This window comes from Danio rerio, chromosome 7 (genome assembly GCF_052040795.2).
Source record: "Danio rerio strain M-AB ecotype USA chromosome 7, GRCz13ab, whole genome shotgun sequence".
Classification (NCBI taxonomy): Eukaryota; Metazoa; Chordata; class Actinopteri; order Cypriniformes; family Danionidae; genus Danio; species Danio rerio.
Window position 1 is genome coordinate 3,406,197 of NC_141027.1, and position 26,061 is coordinate 3,432,257.

The 26,061-nt window shown below is 40.2% G+C and overlaps 3 protein-coding genes and 1 long non-coding RNA gene across 4 annotated transcripts in view; all 4 read right to left on the reverse strand.

Moving 5' to 3' along the window:
* LOC147842925 (uncharacterized) overlaps positions 1–26,061 on the reverse strand; it is a 959,952-nt gene that overhangs the window by 148,732 nt on the left and 785,159 nt on the right. The window lies entirely within an intron of this gene.
* Positions 1–26,061, reverse strand: part of si:dkey-88n24.9 — a 203,030-nt gene that overhangs the window by 40,952 nt on the left and 136,017 nt on the right.
* LOC147842929 (C-type mannose receptor 2-like) lies at positions 1,173–5,557 on the reverse strand. The gene is made up of 4 exons (XM_087260452.1): positions 5,521–5,557; positions 5,068–5,424; positions 4,355–4,693; positions 1,173–4,198 (listed from the first exon to the last, which is right to left on the reverse strand). The coding sequence occupies exons 1-4, from the start codon at positions 5,555–5,557 to the stop codon at positions 3,837–3,839; spliced, it is 1,095 nt and encodes a 364-aa protein (XP_087116578.1). The 3' UTR covers positions 1,173–3,836.
* On the reverse strand, positions 22,409–25,063 carry LOC147842930 (C-type mannose receptor 2-like). The gene is made up of 5 exons (XM_087260437.1): positions 24,376–25,063; positions 24,235–24,273; positions 23,789–24,142; positions 23,163–23,510; positions 22,409–23,006 (listed from the first exon to the last, which is right to left on the reverse strand). The coding sequence occupies exons 2-5, from the start codon at positions 24,269–24,271 to the stop codon at positions 22,645–22,647; spliced, it is 1,101 nt and encodes a 366-aa protein (XP_087116563.1). The 5' UTR covers positions 24,272–24,273; positions 24,376–25,063; the 3' UTR covers positions 22,409–22,644.

Here is a 26,061-nt window from a genome sequence, read left to right on the forward strand (position 1 = left end):
GTGTAAAAAAGATGGTTTATTTACAAGGATAACGCAAAACAGTCCAGTGCAGATAAATGTACAGTGACCTATTTCCCAAAAGGTATGTACAAAAAAAAACAAGTAACAACTCAATAAAACAAAAAACAAAATACGATATATACAACACAAAACAATATATCTACAATATATACGAAAGAAATCTATGTCACACAGACAATAGATTGATAAAGGGGATTGCTTACAGTTCTGCCACAACACGCTCGCTAGCCAGGTAAACTGACCCCGTTTCTGAGTCTGCCGTCTCCTTTTAAAGGCTAGACTCCGCCCCCTTTTTGGAGCATACCATAAACAGGTAAATTCAGGTAAACGTCTACATCACACCATTAAACATTTAAATGTGGCATCTCTAAATATAAAAGCACACAGCTACTAATAATATCTGACATACATACATACATAAAACAACCAACAATCAGAGGTTTAATGACATAAATCGCTCCTCTACAACGCTGGCTGTACCCTACAAACACAAACAATTGGTACGGTTGGCGCTTCTGTGATTGGTGCTGCCATGGCGCGGCCGGTGACGTCATAAGCCGGCGCCATTCGCTCGCTCGGTTTGGCCGGCACAACACTGAAGACCAACTTTCCCGGACAAATGACGAAACAAAAACACAAAGACATGAACACAAAGGTGTGTGTAAATGTATGCTTAATGTTAACCTGCGGGAAAATGGAGATATGGAATGATGACTGGATGCGTGCAAGATGACAGGGCCCTTTGTCACTAGCAGCATACTGAGAGGAAAAGGAGAGGTGAGTAGACATATGTATGCGCGTATGTATGTGCTTGTCTGAGCATCTGTGGGTGTGTGTGAACCAGTGCGGTCGCCAGAGATAAAGGGAAGAAGCCCGGCTACTTCACACTTGGCCCACATGCCGCAGTGAATTACGGTACATGACTGGACCAAATCTGGCTTCCAGACAAGGGCCAAACACAGACCATATCTGGGCCAAGTCTCAGCCAAGTTAATAACTCATAATTGGGCCTGAACTGGGCCAGATAGGTTGGTGTGTCACGATTGCAATGAAATTGATAAACCCATGGAGTGATGCGCTTTAGGCACACTATGGGCACGCTTTTTCTCAAAGTGACCTGATTGGTAGAATTTTTTTTCTTTACTCAAAAATGATTTTAGTGTATTTTAAATGTGGGTCAAGACTGGCCAAACTCACATGGCCCACTTATCAAATTTTTAAATCTGGGCCAAATACTACGTTTTTCATCTGGCCCAAATCTTGTGTGCCGCCTTAAAGACGGTGCCACCTCTGCCAAACCCGGGCCATGTTTGGCCCACATGCTGTATTTCAGTGCCGGATGAATGCCTGCTGTGCCAGCTTTTTGCCAAATCTGGGCCAGAATTCTTTGCTACTAGGGCAGTAATTATTTGGGGAGGTCGAAGCAGCAGAAGAGCATCTCTGGTGTATGTAATTGGCGCCCAACTTTCCCGTGGTAGTGTCGGAATACTACAGGTTATCGATGACCAAACTAACATTAAAAACCAAACGAGCAGCAGTCTCTGAGCTAATTTCTGCATTGCCATTGTCAGATTCCTTCACGTATAAAGGTACATATTTTGATATAAAATAAACAAGAACTTAAAAAATAGGTTAAAATCAGTATTAGAACAGCTGAAGCACATGCTAGAGTCCGTGTTCAGATAGGAAGGGTCGAGTCTTTCTGATGTTGTAGAGTGCGAATCTGCATGATCGAACAGTTCTAGAAATGTGGTCAGAGAAGTTTAGTAGGTACTAAATTGTTACTCCAAGGCTTTTCACCATTTTGGATGCAGTAATGGTTGCCCCATCCATCTGGATTGGAAAGTTATGATGTAGAGTCGTGTTGGCAGAAACTTCAAGCATTTTCTTTTTCGAGAGGTTAAGCTGAAGATGATGATCTTTCATCCAGTGTGAAATGTCTGACAGGCAGGCTGAGATGCGAGCAGGAACCTGTTTTTCAGGTTGTCTTTGAAAACCTCTTGAACACTGCTCAACACACCTTCATTCTGCTGGTCCACCTGCTAAGCAATGTCTTTTGCCTGTCTCACCATCAGTACAGCAGTATTTAAGTTAAGGACGGTTATTAACTGTAGCCTCCTTGACAGCTCCTTATCTCTGATGCCGACTACAAGCTTTTCTCTGATGTTTTCCATTTTCTGTGGGCCAAAGTCACAACTCTCTGCTAACTTAAAGTGCTTGTATGAACATTACTTTCTCTTCCCCTGGCTTAGGTACTCGTTGGTAAAAACATAACCTCTCATGGATTATGCTCTTTTTCGGCATTAAGTATTAATTGTACTTGTCCAGCACTATGTCAGTCATTTTTCAGTTCGTCTCTTGCGAACGTGAGCGAGTTGAAGACATTTTCCGCATCTGGTCCTCTAGCATATATGAGGGTACTCACTTGCACCTTGCTAGATTCCCCCATTAGCTTCATGGCTACCCTGTACCTCGTGAAGCACTGTTGCTATGTAGCCCACTCTTGAGGCCTTAAAAGTGAAGTTTGGGGAAAAGTAATTTTTTCCATTTCCTATGTCTCCACAACTTCTTAAATTATGTCAAATAAGTCTTCTCAATCCAGTTATATTGCAATCATTTATTTACATCCACAACTTCTAGTCTTGTTTAATACAAACCAGACCTGAGCCAACCAACCAAACCACAACCAGGCATGGCACGGAGCACTCACGCTTTGTCAAATGAAATGGGAAACGAGGGTCAAATGCACTCTGGCATGGTTTGGATAGCCTAGTGTGAGTACAATCTTAGAATAAACCAGATTTCATTCAGCTGACCCACAAATCACGTTTTACTAAAGATCTGCTGCTCACAGAATCAAATTCAGGCAGTCATTAATATGATCAGAGCAAAACATGAAGAGACCAAACCCCAGCAGATCTAGAAAACAGTTTCTGAAAACACAAACAGACTTAGACATAACAAAAACTTCAACAGAAGAACCTTAATCTTAAATATTGGTGTTAAAACTTAACAGCACATTATTTTATGAAAGATAAATTATAGAAATTAAACTTTTAACTAATTTTAATGCAACAAACTGCAGCTTCACTCAGAATCTATACAAGACCAAATCCAACATAAAAGTTAAAAGCACAATGAGTGTGAGTAAACAAACACATTCTCTCAGTAATTCTCACTCACACCGAGAGGCGCTACAATAAAAACAATCACTGCAGAAACTTTTGCTTCCTAAATCTGAGCCAGACAAATCAACAATCAGATGCCATTTTTACATTTATTCATATCATTTCTAGTTTATTTTGACTAGCAGTGGAATAAAGTAAACAGTCAGAAGACAAAAATACAGGCTGTGGATCAGTTTATTTCAGCTGATGTTCTGTTATCTTCAGTTACTCACAGGATTTGACTCTTTTTATGTTTTATACAAAAGCTTCACTTCAGCTTTAAATGAATAAAGCAGATTTAATTCTCCTGAGAGACTCATGATGTGTTTCTCCAGTAATGCTGCTCACAGAAACACATTCAAATAGTCATTAATATATGCACAACATGACAAACACCACCAGATATAGAAGAGAGTTTCAAACATATTTATCACATCTAAAGTATATTAAATCTGAATCTTAAACATTTGTGTTAATAAGAGCAGATTATATCATGGTAAAATACAGAAATAAAACAGACTATTGTGGCTGCTAAAGCACATACAGCAGATTCACTCAGAACTTAAGAAACAAACCAAACCTATAATAAAAGTAAATCAGAACAATGAACGTTAATAAACACACTGACAATCTCATCTTTTCTCACTCTCAGTAGTTAGTGCAGATGAAGTTGAGTCTGTAAGATTCAGGAAGGCTGATCCAGGTCTGATCTCCTCCAGACTGAACTGCTCCTTTTCTGTTCTCCAGTTTGCAGTTTTCCGGTGTGCTGCCGTTCCCTGGAGCCCAGTTCTGATAGCACACCATGTCTCCACTCAGCCAGAGCCACATGTTCATGCTGCAGTAGTTGTGTAAACCCAACCACACCGCCTCAGTAGACGCCAGTTTAACCACGTTCATCACACGACGCTGCATCTCCACTGACTGAACCAAGACCAGATCCACATGATTCTGTCTGCAGTATCTCAGAGCTTCAGACCACGACAGATTCTGCTGGATCACAATCAGTTTATCTGGACACAAAACAAAGCAGAAACTAGAGAGAGACTGATCAACAACAACATGCAGAACAAACACTGTGGAGGAATTTGACATGTCAGACATGTAGAGTCAACTTTAAGAGATCTGGAGCTGATGATGGATTGAGTGTGTTTGGAGGATCTGCTCACCTTCATGACACACAAAAGGAATCTGGTGGTAAACACAAGAGTAGTCAGCCCATCGTCCCTGTGTGTTTGGCTGAATCGCTGTACATTTTGCAACATCTTTAAAATTATCTGCCCAGTATCTGAATGAGGAGTTGCTGTGATCTGACCACTGCCATGTGTCTCTGAACAGACCGATCCAGACTGCAGATCCAGATGAGTTTCTGTCATTAATGAACTTCTCCAGCTGTTGATTCTCATTCTGGTTCCTCACACTGACCAGATCAATGTGATTCTGTCTGCAGTAATTCTGAGCGGCTCTCCAGTTCATCGTATGATTGACAAACTCCAGTCCTCTGCTCACTTTAAGAAAACCAATGAATGAATAAACGGGAACATCATCAGAAATGCTTATGTTATCAAAGAAATTGGTTAATTTTACTAATATTACTGACATTTGTCACAACAGAATATCCTAAATAAAAACTTATACAAAATCATATAATGTGCTATTGCAAAATATGTTTTATGTTATATATTTAGCATTTTATAATTTGAATATATAATAATTTACAAACATATATCTAATATGGTCAGATATGCAACGTGTTAACCATACAGCACTACATACAGTCAATTTTTGTTAACTTTTTTTTATTTGTTTTGTAAAACAAAAATGTATTACTTAATATATAATTTTTTTTAATCTATTTTTTTCTAAAAGTGTTTGTACTCACTGTTGTAGCAGATGAAGACATGAGTGTTATTACATGCCTCAATTATCCATTGTCCATTATTCATAACAGTACAATTATTACTGCTAGTTGATTCTCCAAATGTGAAGTTCAGAAAGAGCACAGGATCACCTGAAGACCAATGCCAATTATAAACATTTGTCTTCTGAAGACCAATCCAAGTTTTCAAATCACGTACATCTTTCACACTCTTGTTGAGCTCAATCATGTCGTTCATGTTGTCAACAGTGGCCAGATCTGTGTATTTCTCTCTGCAGTATCTCTGAGCTTCAGTCCAGTTCTTCGTCTCATTTATAAAGTGATACTGGCGCTGAACACATTCAGATATGGAGCAGAGAGCTGTGAAAGAGACACTTTGCTTTAAAGCTTTTCAGAACAGATTAAAAGCCCAAAGAAACTAAAAAAAAACCCCCATAAAACTACAAACACACTCACCCATGAGGAGAAGAGTCAAATACAGTGGTTTGGCCATTTCTGAGGGTAATAAGATCCATTTAGTAGCAAAACATTTCAGTAAAATAGAAGCATGAATACAATTGTACAGCCCAACTAAAATTAGATTTGATCATTTAAGCATTTTGTTTATTCTTTTAATGATTTTTTTAACAAACTCACATTTATTCTACATTTAAAAGGGGGTTGGAAAAAAAATCTGATCTTGTATTTCTTTAAGAAAAATGTTACGTATTATATTAATAAATACATTTGGTATGCTCAAATTGATGACCTGAGAAAGAATCCTGAGGAAAATGAAGGCAGGACGGAGGTTTGCTGGTTTGTTTGGAACAAGAAATATGTTTGTATTGGACATTAGTGGGGAAGTGTATTAAACAACCCCCTGCCTCCAAATAATATATATATATATATATATATATATATATATATATATATATATATATATATATATATATATATATATATATATATAGTCGGATTAAAATATACCTTTTACCCAGAGCACATAAGCAGTTATCTATATGCAACAAACAAAACATACTTTGATTTTTAACACAAATTTTTATTATTAAGTGTTTTAAACTTTTTTGAGGATAAAAAAATATGTTGGAATAAAACACTTTGTTGTAATAAATAAAAAATATTTTAAAAAAAGTCCACTATTTCTCTTATAAGCTCCTCAGGTGGGCATCACGGTGGCGCAGTGGGTAACACGATCGCCTCACAGCAAGAAGTTTGCTGGTTCGAGCCCCAGTTGGGTCACTTGGCATTTTTGCATTGAGTTTGCATTTTCTCCCCGTGTTGGCGTGGGTTTCCTCCTGTTGCTCTGGTTTCCCCCACAGTCCAAAGATATGCGATATAGGTGAATTGAATAAGCTAAATTGGCCTTAGTGTATGTATGTAAAAGAGTGTGTTAGTGTTTTCCAGTGTTGGGTTGTGGCTGGAAGGGCATGCACTGTATTAAACTTGTGCCGGATAAGTTGGCGGTTCATTCAATATTTATAAGTTGCAATTAATTATTGAGGTGCTATTAAAATGAATCTTCTCTTCATACAATTTATTAAGTAAAATTTAGTAAGGATTATTCAAAAACTAATTTCAAGAGGAACACGTGCTACTATAAATCCAGATCCAAGATGGCGGCGCGTGCACAACGCGAGGCTCAGGGTCTCTCCAGTTTCTGCATTTTTGCAGTATTATTCCTGCTCATTTCGGGTCTGTTCGTGCAGAACAGTGGTGCCTTTACATCGTACACCCGACAGGAGCTTTTGGATATTGGTTCGTGCATTCCGGACAGTTTTATTAACAATCTTCGACTCGTCCATGAGATCGCCAGAACACCGGCCGGGCGGAAGTGCTCGCAGACCACGCAGAGAATGTAAACAAAGACGGGGGAAGCACGGCGGGCTAAGAGCTAAGCTAAAGCTAACACCACACCGGCTCTCTTTACCCAGCATTTTTCTCGCCAATGTACGGTCACTGGTGAACAAAATGGATGAGATTCGACTGCGCATCAACCACAGCAAAAGATTATGGAACTGCAACGTCATGATTTTCACAGAAACATGGCTAAACAGTGGGATACCAGACAACGCTGTATCGCTAACGGAGCACCACACATTCAGAGCGGACAGAACGACGGATGACTCCGGTAAGACCAGAGGCGGAGGATTATGCATTTATATTAACAAAGCTTGGTGCACAAACTCTGTCGTCGTTGGGAGACATTGCTCTGCTAACCTGGAATTCCTAATGGTTAAATGTAGACCTTTTTATCTACCACGGGAGTTCACATCCACCATAATATCTGCTGCTTATATTCCTCCCGACGCTGATGCAAAGCTGGCTATGAACAAACTTCATGCAGCCATCAGCAAACAACAGACTGCTCACCCGGAGGCTACTTTTATTGCTGCGGGGGATTTTAATCACTCAAACTTAAAGACAGTGCTCCCTAAATTCCATCAAAACATTCTCTGCCACACAAGGAGAAACAAAACATTGGACCATGTTTACACAAACATAGCTGATACCTACGCTGTGACCCCCCTCCCCCACCTGGGTCAGTCAGATCACCTTTCTTTGTTCTTTACCCCCAAATACTCACCCCTCATCGACCGTGTGAAGCCATCAGTAAGGACCATCAAAGTGTGGCCAGCGGGGGTAGACTCCACACTTCAGGACAGGTTTCAACACACAGACTGGGGTATGTTTGCTTCCCAGGCCACACATGGCTCTCACACAGACATTGACAGTTACACTTCCTCTGTTCTGGAATATATCAACACCACCATAGACAGTGTTACAACCCAGAAACAAATCACCACATACCCGAATCAGAAGCCATGGATGAACAAGGAGGTGCGCCTCCTGCTGAAAGCACTCAACACTGCCTTCAGATCAGGGGATGCACAGGCCTACAGCACTTCCAGGGCTAATCCGAAGAGGGGAATCAAAAAGGCCAAGCACTGCTACAAGCTTAAGCTAGAGGAGCCCTTTTCCAACTCTGATCCTCAGCGCATGTGGCAGGGCATCCAGGCCATCACCAATTACAAACCTAGCCAGTCCACACCCACAGCCACAGACGTCTCCTTCCTGAATGAGCTAAATGACTTTTATGCCCACTTTGATAGAGACAATAAAGAACCCTACACCAGGATCACTTCCTCCACCAACCACTCACCTATCACACTCACCTCCTCAGAAGTACACACCGCACTGAGTCGTATCAATGGGCGTAAGGCTGCTGGACCAGACGGTACTCCTGGGCGTGTCCTCAAAGTATGTGCAGAACAGCTTGATGGGGTAGTCACAGACATTTTCAACCTGTCGGTCAACCTACCAGCTGTGCCAACATGCTTTAAAACCACCTCTATTGTGCCAGTGCCCAAACACTCCAGCCCAACATGCCTGAATTACTAACGCCCTATAGCACTCACACCCATCATCATAAAGTGCTTCGAGTGGTTGGTCCTGGCACATCTAAAAGACTCTCTGCCACCCACACTGGACCCACATCAGTTTGCCTACCGTGGCAACAGGAGCACAGATGATGCAGTCTTTATAGCACTGCTCTCTGTACTCACACACCTGGACAATAAAAACACTTATGCACGAATGCTGTTTGTGGACTTCAGCTCAGCATTCAACACTGTCATACCCTCCAAGTTACTGATCAAACTAAGGAACCTGGATATCGACACATCACTCTGCAACTGGATTATGGACTTTCTGACTAACAGACCTCAGAATGTTAGATCAGGCCACATCTGTTCCACCACCGTCACACTCAACACTGGTGTACCACAGGGCTGTGTGCTGAGCCCCTTCCTCTACTCCCTTTTTACCGTTGATTGTAGGCCTGTTAATAGATCCAACACCATCATCAAATTTGCAGATGACACCACAGTGATTGGTCTAATCAGCAACAATGATGAGACGGCCTACAGGGAGGAGATACAGCATCTGGCCACTTGGTGCACCGACAATAATCTGCTCCTTAACACCAACAAGACCAAGGAGCTCATTGTGGACTTCAGAAAGGGACGAAGAGGCTCACATGATCCCATCCACATCAATGGGATGGCCGTTGAGCCTGTCTCATCCTTTAAGTTCCTGGGGACCCACATCTCAAAGGACCTTTCCTGGTCCACCAACACCTCCAGCCTGATCAAGAAGGCTCACCAGCGCCTATTCTTCTTAAGGCAACTGAAGAAGAACCAGCTTTCATCAGCCGTCTTGGTGAACTTCTACCGCTGCACAATAGAGAGCATCCTGACAAACTGTGTCACAGTCTGGTATGGAAGCTGCTCTGTTGCTGAGCATAAGGCACCTCAGCGGGTGGCGAAAACTGCCCAACGCATCAAAGGGACCACACTGCCAGCCATAGAGGACATCCAGAAGAAACACTGTTTGCGCCGAGCACGCAGTATTCCGAAGGACACCTTTCACCCCGCTCACAGACAGTTTACTCTCCTGCCCTCCGGCAGGCGCTTTAGGCTCCCCCGCACAAAAACCAGCAGACTGAGAAACAGCTTTTTCCCCAGAGCTGTCTCCCTCCTGAACTCTGCCCCACACTGACTCTTTTGCCCCCCCAATACACCCCCACTCTCCTCTAACTTAAACTCCTCGCAATAACTGCACTGTTTAACATTTGCGCATTTAAAATTTGCATTCACTGCACCACATTGAAATGTTTACTTATTGAACTGTACGTACCCACTGCATATGGGCATTTGTAATTATGTAGACACCCACTAAAAATATACACTTGTAATCATGCTTATTTGTCTGCATACTACTGATTATTAATAGCAACCTGTACATATATTCATATATTGTAACATATACACTTGTTATTATGTTTATCTATCTGCACACTACTGTTTATTAATAGCAACCTGCACATATATTCATATATTGTAAATCTGCTCATAGCTTATCCAACCTGTATATAATGTTCATAGTTCATCCATCTGTAAATATCACCATAGTTTTCTATAACTGCACTTTATAACTTATTCCTGTATCCTGCACTTGCTGCTATTGCACTGCTGGTTAGACCTAAACTGCATTTCGTTGCATTGTACTTGTACATGTGTAATGACAATAAAGTTCAATCTAATCTAATCTAAAATAACCACAGTTTTCAGTCCATTTTATCTTCGTTTAGAAGACCTCTCAGCCTCCGACTGTGCTTCAACTGACTAATTCAAGCTGCACATCAATGAACATCAACTTCTACCTGCATATCCATCATTATCTTCATGATCATCTGTCGCTGCTCCTGAATTATTATCTCCTTCAACTACACACCGACATCTTCAACAAATTAAGACACCATGAACACGAAAATAATAACCAACAAACCAACAGCCATCCCGATCTACGACTCTCCTTCTGCAGTTCAATTTTTCCCCGCAGCGCCAAGCTCCCAACCCCAGCCCGAGACCGCTATGAGAAACTGACGCATGACTCACTCCACCGCTAACAGACGCCTCCGTAACTTATCACCAGCCCAATCTACTTTAAGACAACAAAATTATTCACCTACCTCATCTTACATCTCTGTCACCTTCTCCGTCCATCCTCCAAAAAGAATCACTGTCATGGAATACAGGAACAAGCTTGCCGACCTCGGAATTCACGCACCCAGAAATCTCAACAAACCGGAACTCCTCAAGCTTTACAAAAATGCAACATTGGACTCCCTTTCTTCCACAAGGCCTCCTGCAAGACCAGTCGCTCAGAAAACTACTCCACGTTTCACTCCATATCCGCAAACCTCCCGCTTGCAACAAGGAAAGAAACAATCAAAACAAAAACATACAGCTTGCCACTCCCCCGCAACACCAGGAAACCCGGCCTCCTCCGATGACGTCACACACTCTCCCACAACAGGACTCCATTCAAGACAACTCAGCCTCTCTCCCTCTCCCCCAAACCTTCTCTACCCCCTTTTCTTCTTATTTCACTCCTATCACCTATAGCACCTCTCGTGGCAGAACGCCAGGTTGATTGTGGTGAATTTTGAGTTTCCCTCAAATCTTCAGCCAGTAACCAGTCCCGCATTCTAACCCTAGCCGAGTTTTCCATAGCCTTCGCCAGATTTACTGATATAATTGGTTCCGTATTCCCCCATAGGGGATGTGAACAGAATGATTATAAGGACATTATTGCTGAGCTCTCCTACGGGGGCACCCACTTCTACACTTACCACAAGTTATTTTCTGCCAAATGTGCCTTACGAGTTACCCTGTGGAACCAGTGTCCCTAATGGGGGGCTTTGGACACTGAGCTCCAAAACCGGGTATTTTTAGGATGCCGCAATCTAACCTGTGCGGTCTGCTGCTCCAATCTGCACTCCACACTGTCCTCCAATCACCCCTTCCTCAGATTCAGCTCAACCATCTTTTAAATCCACCAGGTACCTTTTTGGCAATAGGCACAATCAATTCTATTTTGCAGTTTGACTAACTTTTGGATGCAAAAGCAGCCCAAAAATATTTGACATGATGTCAGAAGCTTTATGCTGGATTCTGCCAAATAATTACAGAATCAGTTACCTCATTCACCTTCTAGACGATTTTCTAATTATTTCTCCCCCGTAATCTCCTCCAGGAAAACACTCACATAAATTCCAAGCATCCCTTCCTAAAGAGAAAATTGACCGAATCATTTCTCTGTACTAAATTTTCCTAGAAAAACAGACGTGCACAAAACGAGAACTCCTATCTATTCTCAGCCATCTAAATTTTGCCATGCGCATCATCCCACAAGACCGGCTTTTCATTACCCACCTCCTTCAACTATCCACCACAGTTCACGGTTTAGAAGAATTTTTCTTCTTTCTAAACCCAGTCGCGATGAACTCATCTTTTAGATTTCTTTCCTCAAGCAATGAAACGGCTGTTTTTTTTTCTTTCTACAGTGACTTGATAACATCCCCTATTGACATTAACTTATACACTGATGCTGCCTCATCAATCGGTTAAGACGATTTCTATAAAGAACACTGGTTTGCCTCAACATGGCCACCCCAATTGATTTCCATGCCAAAAGACCAAGGTTCTTCAGCCCTCTTCGAACTCTAACCAATAGTCGCAGCAGCCATCCTATGGGGGGGGGGGGGGGGGGTGAATGGTCCACATCTAGCATTCTTGGTTACTGCAACATTGCTGAACATGTACCTGGTTGCAAAAACCAAATTGCCGACTCTCTCGTTTCTCTTTCCAGAAATTCTGGCGACTGACCCCGGAGGCAGACCCCCATCCAACGCCTGTCCCTCCCTATTCAGAATCGATGTTGCCATAAACCACAAAATTTATAAACTCCATAAAACATCCCTATCTCTTATCCTACAAGCAGTAACTTCCAGAACCCTCAATTCATACCTCACAGCATGGAATTCATTCAAACATTTCCACACCCTCCATCAACTACATTTCCCTGATTTTCCCCATCTCTCCATCACTTTCTTTATATCACACCTGCACACTGCAAAACACTTACTAGCTAGTTCAATAAAGAGCTATCTCAGTGGGATTCAATTCTTTCATACATTAATTCACAGGTCCCCTTCTGATACTATCATGAATTCGCAAACCTCCCTCCTTATCAAAGGCATTCAAAAAACCCATCCCACCACCCCCTATTCTAGACAACCCATCACACTCAAAATCCCTACCTCATGCATCCACACCCTACGTAAAGGTTACATTTCTTCCCACACAGCCCGTACCTTAGATGCTATGTTCAACCTAGCCTTCTTTGGCTTCCTCAGATGCTCTGAATTAACTGTTACATTCAAATTTAATCCTTTACTCCACCCCACTATCTCAGATCTAGCTTTGCAAGACAAGGAAACCATTTCTTTCCTTATCAAACAAAGAGGCTCCCCCAGAGCCTTTTTCCAGCCACTCATTTAGGATTGGCGCAGCCATCACAGCAGACTCTAATGGGCTCTCCCACCATCAGATCCAGACCCTCAGTCGCTGGTCCTCCGCAGAAGTCCATTGAAAAGTCCATTCAAATGACCTAATTCTGACTGAGGAAAGTTAAATGTGTTGGCCAGTTAGTTATTTGCCTGTATCACATGCTCTTATACAACTGTTTTCTAGGGTTGGCATCACTGACCAGGGAACACACTTCATATCACGGGTGATGAAGCAGTTTCATCTGCAGCTGGGCATCACCAGAATGAGGACTACCCCATATCATCCACAAACGGATGGGCTGGTGGGGAGGTTTAATGCGACATTGAGGAACATGCTGTGGAAGTTTGTTAATGACACCAGAAGAGACTGGGACAAGTGGCGACTGTTCCTACTATTTGCCTAAAGAGAGGTACCGCATGCATCCACAGGTTTCACCCCATTTAAACTGATGTATGTCTGGCTGGTCTAAGGGCTACTGGACTTGTTGAAGAAGGCTCGGGCAAAGTCTCCAGCATGAAAGGACGGCAGCATCATCAAATTCACCCTAGAAATGAGGGAGAGACTGGAGACCTACAGGGAGCAGTCGGAAGAGAACCTAAATGAGGCTCAGAAGAGGTCATATGACCAGAAGATGTGTCTACACCAATTCCAGCCAGGGCAGAAGGTGATATTGCAGTTATCCTCCTCAACAAACAAACTTCCTGTGAAGTTCCCCTTCAAGATCACAAAGAAGAATGGTTCCGGTCACGTATGAAATCCTGAAGGAGTGGAAGATGACCAAAACACACCAAGAATCAGCAGTTTTTGATGGTATGGGAAGTTGAAGAGCATAGAAAATAACAAGCAGACTAAATGGTGACGGCATAGTGGTCAGTAGAGCTGAAACTAGAACACTTGGAAGAGGAAATGCAACAAGAGTTGCAAGATCCGCTTTACAAGTACCTGTCATTGTTTTAGCCAGGTGCCCCTCCATTCTACATCAAGACCACTGACTGCCTTCAGAACTCTTCTTGGGCCATACTGATTTACAGTTCTTCCATTCAGATTACATGGGGCACCTGCAACTTTCCAGCAACCTATAGACAAAGTTTTCCTGGGCTGTGAAGAGTTAGACATGTTGTGACATTCATAGTCACATATGGGCGGATCATTTGCAGCTCGTAAGACAGACACTGGAGAAAATCCAAGTAGCAGATTTGTCCTTAAATAGGCAAAGTGTGACTGGGGCAAGCAAGAAACAAACTACCTGGGGTACAGACTACGCAATGATGGTCTTAGACCATAGGTATATAAGGTAGAAGTGATTTGGTGGAGCCAAAGGCCCAAGACCAAGAAAGAGGTGCGTTGCCTTATAGATTTGGTGGGCTGGTACCTGACACTTCATCCCGGATTTTGCCTTAACAGCAGCACCCTTGACAAACTTATTAACTTAAGAGACGAAGAATCCAGTCATTTAGGCTGAGGCCAGTGAGCAGGTGTGGAGGATATTACAGGAGAGACACATCCTGTGTTGAAGAGTCCTATATCTCTATATCGCTCCCTGATTTAGAGAGCACTCGATGCACAATGCCAGCAGTTGGTCGGTGAGTAAACAAATGTAATGAATGGAAACACACAGATCTGTGCATATAGACATGTACTGTTGTACAGTAACGTGTCATTTGTTTGTTTAGGTTGTCTTCATTTTAATGGTTTCGTGATGATGTGATGGTGTGCTTTATCTGCCGGATTCCCGCTGAAGTGAGCGGGTTGTGTGACGTTTGATTCGGGGGACATTCTGGGGGCGGTGTTTGCGTGACGCGCTGTAAGCTACTAGCCCGACTGTGGAAACGCGACATGATTTCGGCCTCATTACTCAACCTCCCGGGCGATTGGCCCGGTCCAGCCCGATAAAAGCCCTGGCTCGCACTGACCCGATAGTGGAAATGCGGCTAATGACTCTGAAAGTGATGTCTGTCTCGCCCCCTAGCAGCACCTGTGCCTCTTCATTTCTCCTCTTCTGACCATCTAGTCATGACATAGTCATATTCTGTCTTGTGATTTATATGTAGATGTTTGATTTGGTTTTTAGTATTACCACAGTACCTCACTGTTTTGTTAAACGTGTCACAAACCGCATCGTTTGAGTTTATGGAAGTGAAATAGCTCCACACATAGCGGCCACCCATATTCACTGACAGTGTGTCTGAACAACATGTGCCAGGTGAGGGGGCTGAATGGCTAGCTAGTGTGCTCTGCAGTTGTACAGTGCCGTATTACGCACATGACTTGGCAGGCGGAAGAACAAGTAGTTCAGACTAAGTTGGCATTATTCAGATAAACTAGCTTAAATGTGGTTACTTTCTGCTGTATTTCTATTTCCAATAAAATACAAATTTGCTCCAAATTACTGAAATATCAATATTTTGATAAGATAATCGATTCTAGAACATACAAAGCTGGTATTGCAGATATAGATATTTTAGTATTGGTCCGCACGTCACTACCGATTGGTAAATGATGTATTAGCTTTTGTGGGACCAGTCATAACCAATCGTAAGCATGTGATCCTCTCAAAATTAGTTTATTAATAAACTTCACATAATAATAATGTAATAAAAAATGCAAACATTCATTGAACATCTTGTATTTGTAATTTTACAGTGAAAAGGTGTTATAACCGAATGGTTTTTAAAGGTCCAATGTGTAAAGAAATTTAGTAAATTAAGAATTACATTAAGTAATTAGGATAATGTAAATAGTCACTTTTACAGTCTAAATAACAATATATTTATATCTGAGACCCAGTATTCTGGTATTGTTATTCCAGTATTGTTTACTTACTGGAAAACATACATTTCTAATTTAAGTGATATGTTGATGTTCCTCTAACCCAGAATATTATTTTAAGTGTACTGAAATTGTCCCTATACATTTCTGAGCCAATAACCGCGGAGAGCTTTACACAATAAAAAATGAAAATCAACAGATGCCAGAAGTTCATTTGTGTGTAAAGAATGAAGATGAGTAGTTCTTACCTCAGAGATGGTGCGTTTCTGTCCTCAGTCTGATGTTTCTGTCAGCAGCTTCATTATTTTTTATCTGCTCTTATCTGTCATTAAGCATGTCAAATCATTTGTTTATTACTCCAAAAAGGGAGTTTTTTCATTTGTCTTCCTCGTTTACTGTTTCTGTACATCTGTAGCAGCATGATCATTTGAATGTGGTCAAGAGTCTGTATGTTCCATAAAAAAAAAATTATATTTACATATGAGCTAGAGAGGGAAAACCCCATCTTAAATATAGAGTTCCCTTTTCTGACCATTTACTTTCCATGAATTTCTTTTTTAGGCAATTCTATCCATCTCCAGGTTGGAGGAAGTCTTTACCCCAGGTGGAGGAGTTTAAGGGTGCTTTCACACCTACACTTTTGTTTTGGAATGTATCTCGTTTGCCCAGTTAGCGCGGTTCGTTTGGCATATGTGAACAGGGCAATCTCGTTCTGTTCCGCGCCAAAGTAATCGCTCCAAGACCGGCTGAGTGAGGTGGTCTCGGCTCGATTGAAACGAACCCTGGAGCGGTTCGATTGCAGTGAGAAAGCAAACGATCCGAGCATTGGTTATATCACAGTGTTTAATGGATATGTATTAGGCATGAAGAGAGAATTATGAGTATGGCGGGAAGTTTCGCGAGTCTCCGGATGCCCGCAAATGAGTGATGACCTCCCGGTAATCTCGCGTCTTCCTCCAGGTCCTCAAATAGCCCCACCGCATCTCTCCTCAGACACGTCACGCGCACCTTGTCAATCACCACCAAACCACCACCTCTCCTGACAGCTTAGCGGGACGCTGCAAAATAAACCCTGACACTCTGACCAATGTGAGGAGAGTTTACTCACACGTGTCTTGTTTTAACTCTTTTGGTCTGATTAGAAACTTTGCAATGTGAAAGCGAACCGCTCCAAGAGCAAAGAGCAACAATGTAACATTTGTAATCTCTGTTTCGGAACAACTGAATTGATTTACAGGTGTGAAAGCACCCTACGTATCTTTTTTTTTTTTTTTTTTTTTTTACAAGTGAGGTAAGGATGAAACGTGAGATTGACAGGTGGATTGGTGCAGCTGCAGCAGTAATGCGGTCAGTATACCAGTCCATTGTGGTAAAGAAAGGAGCTGAGCTGAAAGGCAAAGTCTGTCACACGAGAGGAGCTCGGAGTAGAGCCACTGCTCCTCCACATGAAGAGAAGTCAGCTGAGGTGGCTTGGGTATCTGTTTTGGATGCCTCCTGGATGCCTACCTAGGGAGATGTTCCAGGCATGTCTCCACCTGGAGGAGGCCTCAATGAAAACCTGTGTTCTAGCACATCTCTTCCAACCAGGTCAGGCCTTCCAACGGGCCTGGGCATGGTTTGGATAGCAAAGTGTGAGTGCGCCCTATGTCTCTGGGGAGAGGGAAGTCTGGGGTCCTCTTATGAGGGTGCTGCCCTTGCGACCCAGCCCTGGAAATGTAGATGGAAAGGAATTTCTGTTGTCATTTAGTTCAAGCCATTTTACCCATTGAAACACTTTTGTGCAGTTTCTTTATGTTATCTTACAGAGTTCATTTTCAAACTTACACAATATCTAAACGTGACGCAGAAATATTTCCTGCGTTGTATGGGGAAGTCAGTAAGAGCTGCTAGGGAAATTTGAATAGGCAAAGGATCTTGCTTTCCATTTTTTTCTTTTCAAAGGTCCTTACTTTCCATTTATTTTAAGGCTCTTTACACACAAATGGGTCTATGAGGCTGCTCACTTTTCTTTGTCAAAACACTGAATAACAGTAAAGATGGGCTTTAGTTACAGCATGGTAAACACGGTGTCTTCCTGAAGATAAATTACATATGTGAGACTTAGTCTAATATGATACTTTAACAAATCTAATAAAGTAAAGTAGACTCAATGACAGCCTCAAAAAAAAAAAAAAAAAAAAAAAATATATATATATATATATATATATATATATATATATATATATATATATATATATAATATAAAAATAATTAATATTATAAAGATTAAATAAACTATTTATTTTTAGTTGTGTTAGATTCATGTCTTATTTGAGTAACCCATTAAAATTGTATTAAATTTGCCGTCTCTGGGTTCTATCATACAATACACAATAAGGCATAAAACGTGTATGGCATGATTTGTTGCTATTTTCAGATCAGTACAACTGTCAATTTTATGTTTTGTGCCAGATTATTAAAAAGCAAATCCATTTACGCTACTTTATGGACTCATGGTTGTTCTGGTCTAAAAATGGGGTGTGTTACCCCATTCACACGGGGCACGTCAGCACTTCCCATTCACTTTGAATGGGTGATGTCAGGCGTTGCCGAACTGCACTGTGGATCCGTCGGCACCACTTTAGAGGCGTTGCTCGCTGAAGAAGTTGGAACTAGCTCAACTTTTCAAGTGCTGATGGAAGCGTCAGCCAATCAGATCGCTGTATGCAAATACATCAGCTAGACAGTGGCCTATTGCTGACTGAATTTCATTGGCTGACGCTGATATGACGATTGCGTTAGACCCAACTTCAGACACGCCTTCAGTCAAGCGTTGACGCTGAAGACCCGTGTGAATGGGGCATTAAGGCACATGTTAGACCAAAAAACTGGTCTAAAATCAGGCAGAGCATGTTAGTTATGCACCTATGCAGGTCCAAACACTTACACATTGCTGAATACACACAGGGATTACAGCAGTACACAAATATCTTTACAAATGAAAATAATTAATAGATTAAAATGTTACAAACATTATTTTTTATAAATAAAAAACACTACCTCCATGCCTTCATGTCAATGGGCTTTTCTTTAGTTTATTCATAACAACTTGCTTTTGTACAAAGTTATTATTATAATTAGCAGTATTATTTTATTATACACATATTTATATTTGTTTTAATAAAAACTCGTTTAGATTTGGTCCACCTGTTGGGTTTTGATGCAGACGTCTTGCATCACCATATGGGGCACAAGAACAGGACATGTGTTTGGATAAAAAAAGTGTTTAACCACAACTAATTATTGTTAATTTATTCCTTTTTTACAAATTAAAACTGAATTTAGAAATAATTTTGAAACAAATCTTTCTGCCTAACAAACTAAATTTAATATGTAGGCTAATAGATGTCTCCCTACTCCACCAAAGTAAAAGGGTAAAGAGTAAAAGTAGATAAAGAGAAATTAAAATAGCAAAAGTATATATACAGTTATATGAACAGTCCCTTTAGATGTTTACTCACAGTTTATAATGTTTTGTGGCCCACTTCACTCAACACAATTTACACTTTACCAGATGAGATGCAAACAATATAAATTAAAAATACAAGTCCAAAAAAATTATTTAGGGTGAGTTGACTCAATGTTGTGTGCGTTGAAATGTTAAATTTAAAATTTTCCAGTAGACTGGTTCTGAAGCCAGAGTCCAATCAGCTGCTGAAGGATCTGGTTCTGGTTTTATACTCTATATAATGATTTTGTGCTAACTTTTCAAAGCATTTAGAGTTTTTGCATTTTATACCTGTTTCCTGTATTATCTACTGAATCTTTCATATTGAAACACTCAAACACCAATAGGTGGCACTTCAATAAAAACCATCATTCCTCATGAAACATTAATTTCCAAAACTTTGTTTTGTAACTGATGACACACTTTAAACATCCACAAAACAAACCAAATATCAAGTGTTTTCTGCATTTAAAATAATAAATAGTCAGGCTGTAGATCAGTTCCTTTCAGCTGGTTTATATCTTCATCTCATGATTTTTGAACAATCATATTTTATAGATATCGTTCTACTCTGTCTTTCTAAGTGCATACTTATTGCTTTCCAAGTGCTCATGTTAAGGATGTTTCTGCTAACATCAACACTGGGCTGTGGCTATTTATTGGCTATTTTATTTAATATAATAAATTTAAAAAAAGGCTAGAGAGAATAAAACTACACTATAGTATAACAGTCATACTTGTGCTTTCAAACAGCAAGCTGTGCTCTGGAACTTAAGTGGAAAAAACAAAAACAAATTTAGAGGTCTTTATAATTCCGTACAAAGACAGTATGTCCAGCTATAGGAGAACTTTAAAATCTGCCAGGGCTGAGCCCCTCCGTAAACTGTTAGAAATTAACAGATAATCAGTCATCTTTGAAAGAAAAATGTCCGACCGAAAATTAGTAGTGATGACTTCATGATTTTTTTCAGTGATAAAATAGAAAACTTTAGCCAGAAAATAGGAGATGTTAAACTTTCTACACTGCCTTATACTCCAGATCCAGTAAACATCTCACTGAATCAAAATAATCTAGTGCTTCAAAATCATAGAACAGGAAGAGCTAAATGGCAGGAAAATGAAAACAAAACCTTCACTGCAGCAAATTATAAAAGCAACACAGACAACCCGTATCTCCAAACGATTTTTCTTCTCTCACTTGTTTTGGCAACACAACGTGGCATCTCTCTGCCGTCTGAACACTGTAAAGATACAAACAGTCTTCGAAGCATCATGAGTATTAATAAAGTTGCACCGCATTCACAATAGAGCGCGCTGATTGGTTTAAACCACGTCTTTCTTATGAATGAATGCAGCACACTCAGAAATGTCACGATGCATTCACAGGCACAGACGTCCAGTCTACACGCTGGAATGCACGCAAAGATCTAATCGGCATGACGCAGCTACAAAAATTAGTTTCAAACCGGAAGTAAGAATTTGCTTGAAATAACGCAAAAACAACCGATTTTGACTTTTTAGCAAAATATGTGTCCTAATAAGTGTTTATAGCAGCGTGGGACACATAAACGACTGCCAACAGCTTAAAACACGTTTAGGTGTTTCGTGACCCTTTAAGTCCGTAACACCACAATCCCCTGTACAGTTTAGTAATGAACTAAAACACGATAGACGGAGCAGCGTGGCATGCTATACGATGTTCCTAGAACTCCGACTAACACATTGACATTAATTCAAGATTACTTAGACTTAAGGCTAATAAAAGGCCAATTACCATTTAGAACAACAAAGTATTTTTGAGACCAATCTAAATGTGGGTAGGCCTTCATCTCTAAACTTATAATACTATTTAAATCGTATGGAGATTATTCGAAGTTACTAATAGTAAATTGGTCTACATGTTTCTATACTAATGATCATGGTATGATGAAATACGTTTGGGGACCACACAACAAAATATTCTAATCTGAGTAAGTAGGGTTCTGCCTTTTTAGAATAGTGGTTAATCATCTCTTTTTAATGACCAAAACTGACATGCTTGTGTTTAAGAGATTGTATACTCAGCTGGTACAAGACTCAGGAAGTTATAGGAATTTAAATTTGAACACTGCCAGCCATATAGGACATACAAAGGAAACAGCTTTTTCCCCAGAGCTGTATCCCTCTTGAACTCTGCCCCACCCCCCCCCCCCATCCTCTAACTTAAACTCCTCGCAATAACTGCACTGTTTGCATTTGCACATTTAAAATTTGCACATATTCACTGCACTACATTACACTGATTTACTTGTCACTGATTTGAACTGTGCATACCCACTGCACATGGACATTTGTAATTATGTACACACCCCATGTACATTTACACTTGTAATAATGCTTATTTATCTGCACACTACTGATTATTAATAGCAACCTGCACATATATTTGTATATTGTAAATCTGGTCATAACTAATACTACCTGTATATAATGTTGATAGTACATCCATCTGTAAATATCACCATAGATCTTTTATAACTGTACTTCATAACTTATTCCTGTATCCTGCACTTGCTGCTATTGCACTGCTGGTTAGACTTAAACCGCATTTCGTTGCATTGTACTTGTACATGTGTAATGACAATATATACTCATACTGAAATTGGAGTCAGATATGAGTTAAATTAAAAGTAAATCAACATTGTGCACTGAAAAGACCGAACAGGCGTTGGGGTAACTGGCTGGACCTCACAACAGTTTGCATTTGTTCAAAGGTAAGAATAATTAATAAATCCATATGCAATATTTGCTTAAAAGTGACATTGTGTCTACAGCTTATGGTTGGGCACACTTTGCACTCATAACGAGAATAAACCCAAATGAACCATGCTCTGGCACACCTCTTCCAACCTGACCAGAGCCAACCAACTGCGGGTGTGGCACGGAGCACTCACACTTGTCAAATGAACCAGGAATCGGGGGTCAAATGCACTCAGGCATGGTTTGGTATAGCCTAGTGTGAGTACACTCTTAGAATAAAGCAGATTTCATTAAGCTGAGATACAAATCATGTTTTACAGAAGATCTGCTGCTCACAGATTCACATTCAGCCAGACATTTATATGATCAGAGCAAAACATAAAGAGACCAAACACCAGCAGATCTAGAAAACAGTTTCTAAAAACACTTAAACAGAATTAGACAAAACAAAATCTTAAACTGAAGACCCTAAAATCTTATACATTGGGGTTCAAATTTAACAGCATGTTATATTATATAGATAATATTATATAGATAAAATACAGAAACTAAACTGTAGGCTACTTTTAAGGCACAAATTGCAGATTCACTCAGAAACTTTAAAAGAAAAAATCAAGCATATACAAGTTAAAAACACAGTGACCGTGAGTAAACACACAGACACATCTTCTCTCAGTAGTTAGTGCAGATGAAGTTGAGTCTGTGAGATTCAGGAAGGCTGATCCAGGTCTGATCTCCTCCAGACTGAACTGCTCCTTTTCTGTTCTCCAGTTTGCAGTTTTCCGGTGTGCTGCCGTTCCCTGGAGCCCAGTTCTGATAGCACACCATGTCTCCAGTCAGCCAGAGCCACATGTTCATGCTGCAGAAGTTGTGTAAACCCAACCACACCGCCTCAGTAGACGCCAGTTTAACCACGTTCATCACACGACGCTGCATCTCCACTGACTGAACCGAGACCAGATCCACATGATTCTGTCTGCAGTATCTCAGAGCTTCAGACCACGACAGATTCTGCTGGATCACAATCAGTTTATCTGGACACAAAACAAAGCAGAAACTAGAGAGAGACTGATCAACAACAACATGCGGAACAAACACTGTGGAGGAATTTGACATGTCAGACATGTAGAGTCAACCTTAAGAGATCTGGAGCTGATGATGGATTGAGTGTGTTTGGAGGATCTGCTCACCTTCATGACACACAAAAGGAAATGAGCTGGTGCAGGAGATGTCATGCCATTTTCCCTGAGCATGCTGATTCATTCCTACGCACTTTTCATTACCTCCATAATTATCAGGTTGATGGGTATCCCAGTATCTGAATGAGGAGTCGCTCTGATCTGACCACTGCCATGGGTCTCTGAACAGACCGATCCAGACTGGAGATCCAGATGAGTTTCTGTCATTAATGAACTTCTCCAGCTGTTGATTCTCATTCTGGTTCCTCACACTGACCAGATCAATGTGATTCTGTCTGCAGTAACTCTGAGCGGCTCTCCAGTTCATGGACTGATTGACAAACACCAGTCCTCTGCTCACTTTAATCAATGAATGAATTGATTAAATAATAAATTACTTGATTAACAGGAGCATCAATAAAAATTCTTGTTATCAATAAAGTGAGTTATTTGTATTGATATTACTGAGATCTGCCACAACAGAACTTCTGACATACATATACAGAATCATATAATGTGTATTAATAAAGAATCATTTTGGATAACAAATGCAGTCCCTACATATTTTATTATTAATATTATTATCATTAGAAAAGCAATATAAAGACTTAAACATATTCAGCATTATGTGTACGCACTGTTGTAGCAGATGAAGAACCAGGAGATATTACATGCTCCAACAAACCACTGTCCATTACTCAGAACAGTGCAATTATCACTGCCGGCTGGTTGTTCAGATGCCCAGTTCAGAAACAGCACAGGATCACCTGAAGACCAATGCCATTTGCTGTCATTCATACCACGAAGACCAATCCAGACACCTCTATCATTCACATTCACACTCTTGTTCAGCTGGATCATGTCATTCATGTTGTCAACAGTGGCCAGATCTGTGTATTTCTCACTGCAGTATCTCTGAGCTTCAGTCCAGTTCTTCTTCTCATTTATACAGAAATATCGACGCTGAACACATTCAGATATGGAGCAGAGAGCTGTGAAAGAGACACTTTGCTTTAATGTTGTTCAGAACAGAGTCAAACCTAATGAAACTATAAACCATGAATAAAACTACAAACACACTCACCAATGAAGAGAAGAGGGAAATATAGAGTTTGAGCCATTTCTGTGGAGGAAACGCATTGAAAACCTCAAATCAGGATCCCAACACAATGTTTAATCATCAAGATATCATTGGTTAAAGACTGTAGATGTGAGTAGTTCTTACCTTAGAGGTGGTGTGTTTCTGTACTCAGTCTGATGTTTTTTGTCTGCAGCTTCAGACTATGTGATTATTAAATATCTGCTCTCATCCGTCCTTCAGCATGTCACATTATTTCCCCTTTTTTGCATATTGAACATCCGTGAAATAATTTTATATATTTAAACTTAATAATACATCTGAAATGTTAAATATAAACTATAAAAACATTATTTCAAACATAGTTTACATTTAAAATTTCAGACCAAATCTGCTGTTTCTTAACTTGTTTTTTGTATTTAACTTTTTGTATCACATTTGTTTATTACTCAAAAACCCTGTTCATATTTAACTTCCTCCATATTAGTTTTCTTTCCTCTTATTTCTTCTTTTCACATATTTGCATGCGGACATCAGTGTCCTTCAGGATCAGTCACGAATGTAGACATTGAGCAAAGTATTATTTACATATGAACTTTAATGATGTACTGTAAGCTTTATTGGTCACAAATAACTACTGTGAAGTAATAACAGGGTTTTAGATGTTATAACATCGGTTTTAGTGCAGGGATGCCCAAACCTTTTTTTTTGTATGAAGGGCCAAAAACCAAATATCATTGAGAGCCGTGAGCCAAAATTAAATATACCAAACTATTTTACATTAATGTTGCCATGGTTAATTTTGTAATTAATTTCATATTTTTAAAAAATGAATGCAACATATTACTTTGAATCGTAACATTAGAGAGATAGTGCAGACCAAGTAAATTGAAAAGATAAATTATTTATTAACAAAAATGGCATAAGTAACAAGTATTGAAAGCAAAGTCAGATTGGATGTAAGTTAGTAGTGAAAACCGTGTTCATGGTAGTGAACTGAGCTTAAGGTCAAAAACAAAATAAAGTAATAAAAACGCCAGGCGGGGAAGTCGGGCTAATCGAGCTCTGTTCTCATGTCAAATGTTGAACTCTTTATAGGCACCACATAATGGGTCTCAGGTGAGACAACCCACCCACAAATCAGCAACCATGCAGGCACTGCAAATCACAAAAAAGTACCAAAAACAAACAAGAACACTGGTGTCTTAGAAAACTCGCATTTTGCTAAATTCACAGTGAGTTTCGCTTGCCATAACCTTAAAAAAAAAAAGCAAGAACACGCTCCAGATGCTGTTGCCATGTATCACTGCAAACAACCATGTCATCTAAATAAACTGCACAACCCGAAAGACCCGACACAAACTGATTCATTAATCTATGAAATGTTGGTGGTCACAACAGAATAAGAGTATAATCCTGAAAAGATGTCACAAATGCAGTAATATTTTGCGCTTGAGGTGTTAAAGGAACCTGCCAGTAACCTTTCAACAGAACGAATTTGCTTACAAACTTTGCCTCTATGCGTCAGGCGACAGTATTTACATTTTAAATTAAATCTGATTAAATGACACCATTTGAATTGATAAACTTAATTTAAGTTACCTTTTTGTACTTAACAATACAACAAACAAAGGTTACATTACATTTAAAATGACAATCTCTAAACCATCCCCATCATTCTCCCTCTCAGAGAGGATGGCAAACCAAATCAAAGGTTACCCTGCATAAAAAAGTGAGGGAATGGCATCAAATGTGGTACAGAGTTTGATGTTGTCTTAAAAATAAGTTATATTTATTATATATTATCTATATTATTGACATAATGCTTTTTAG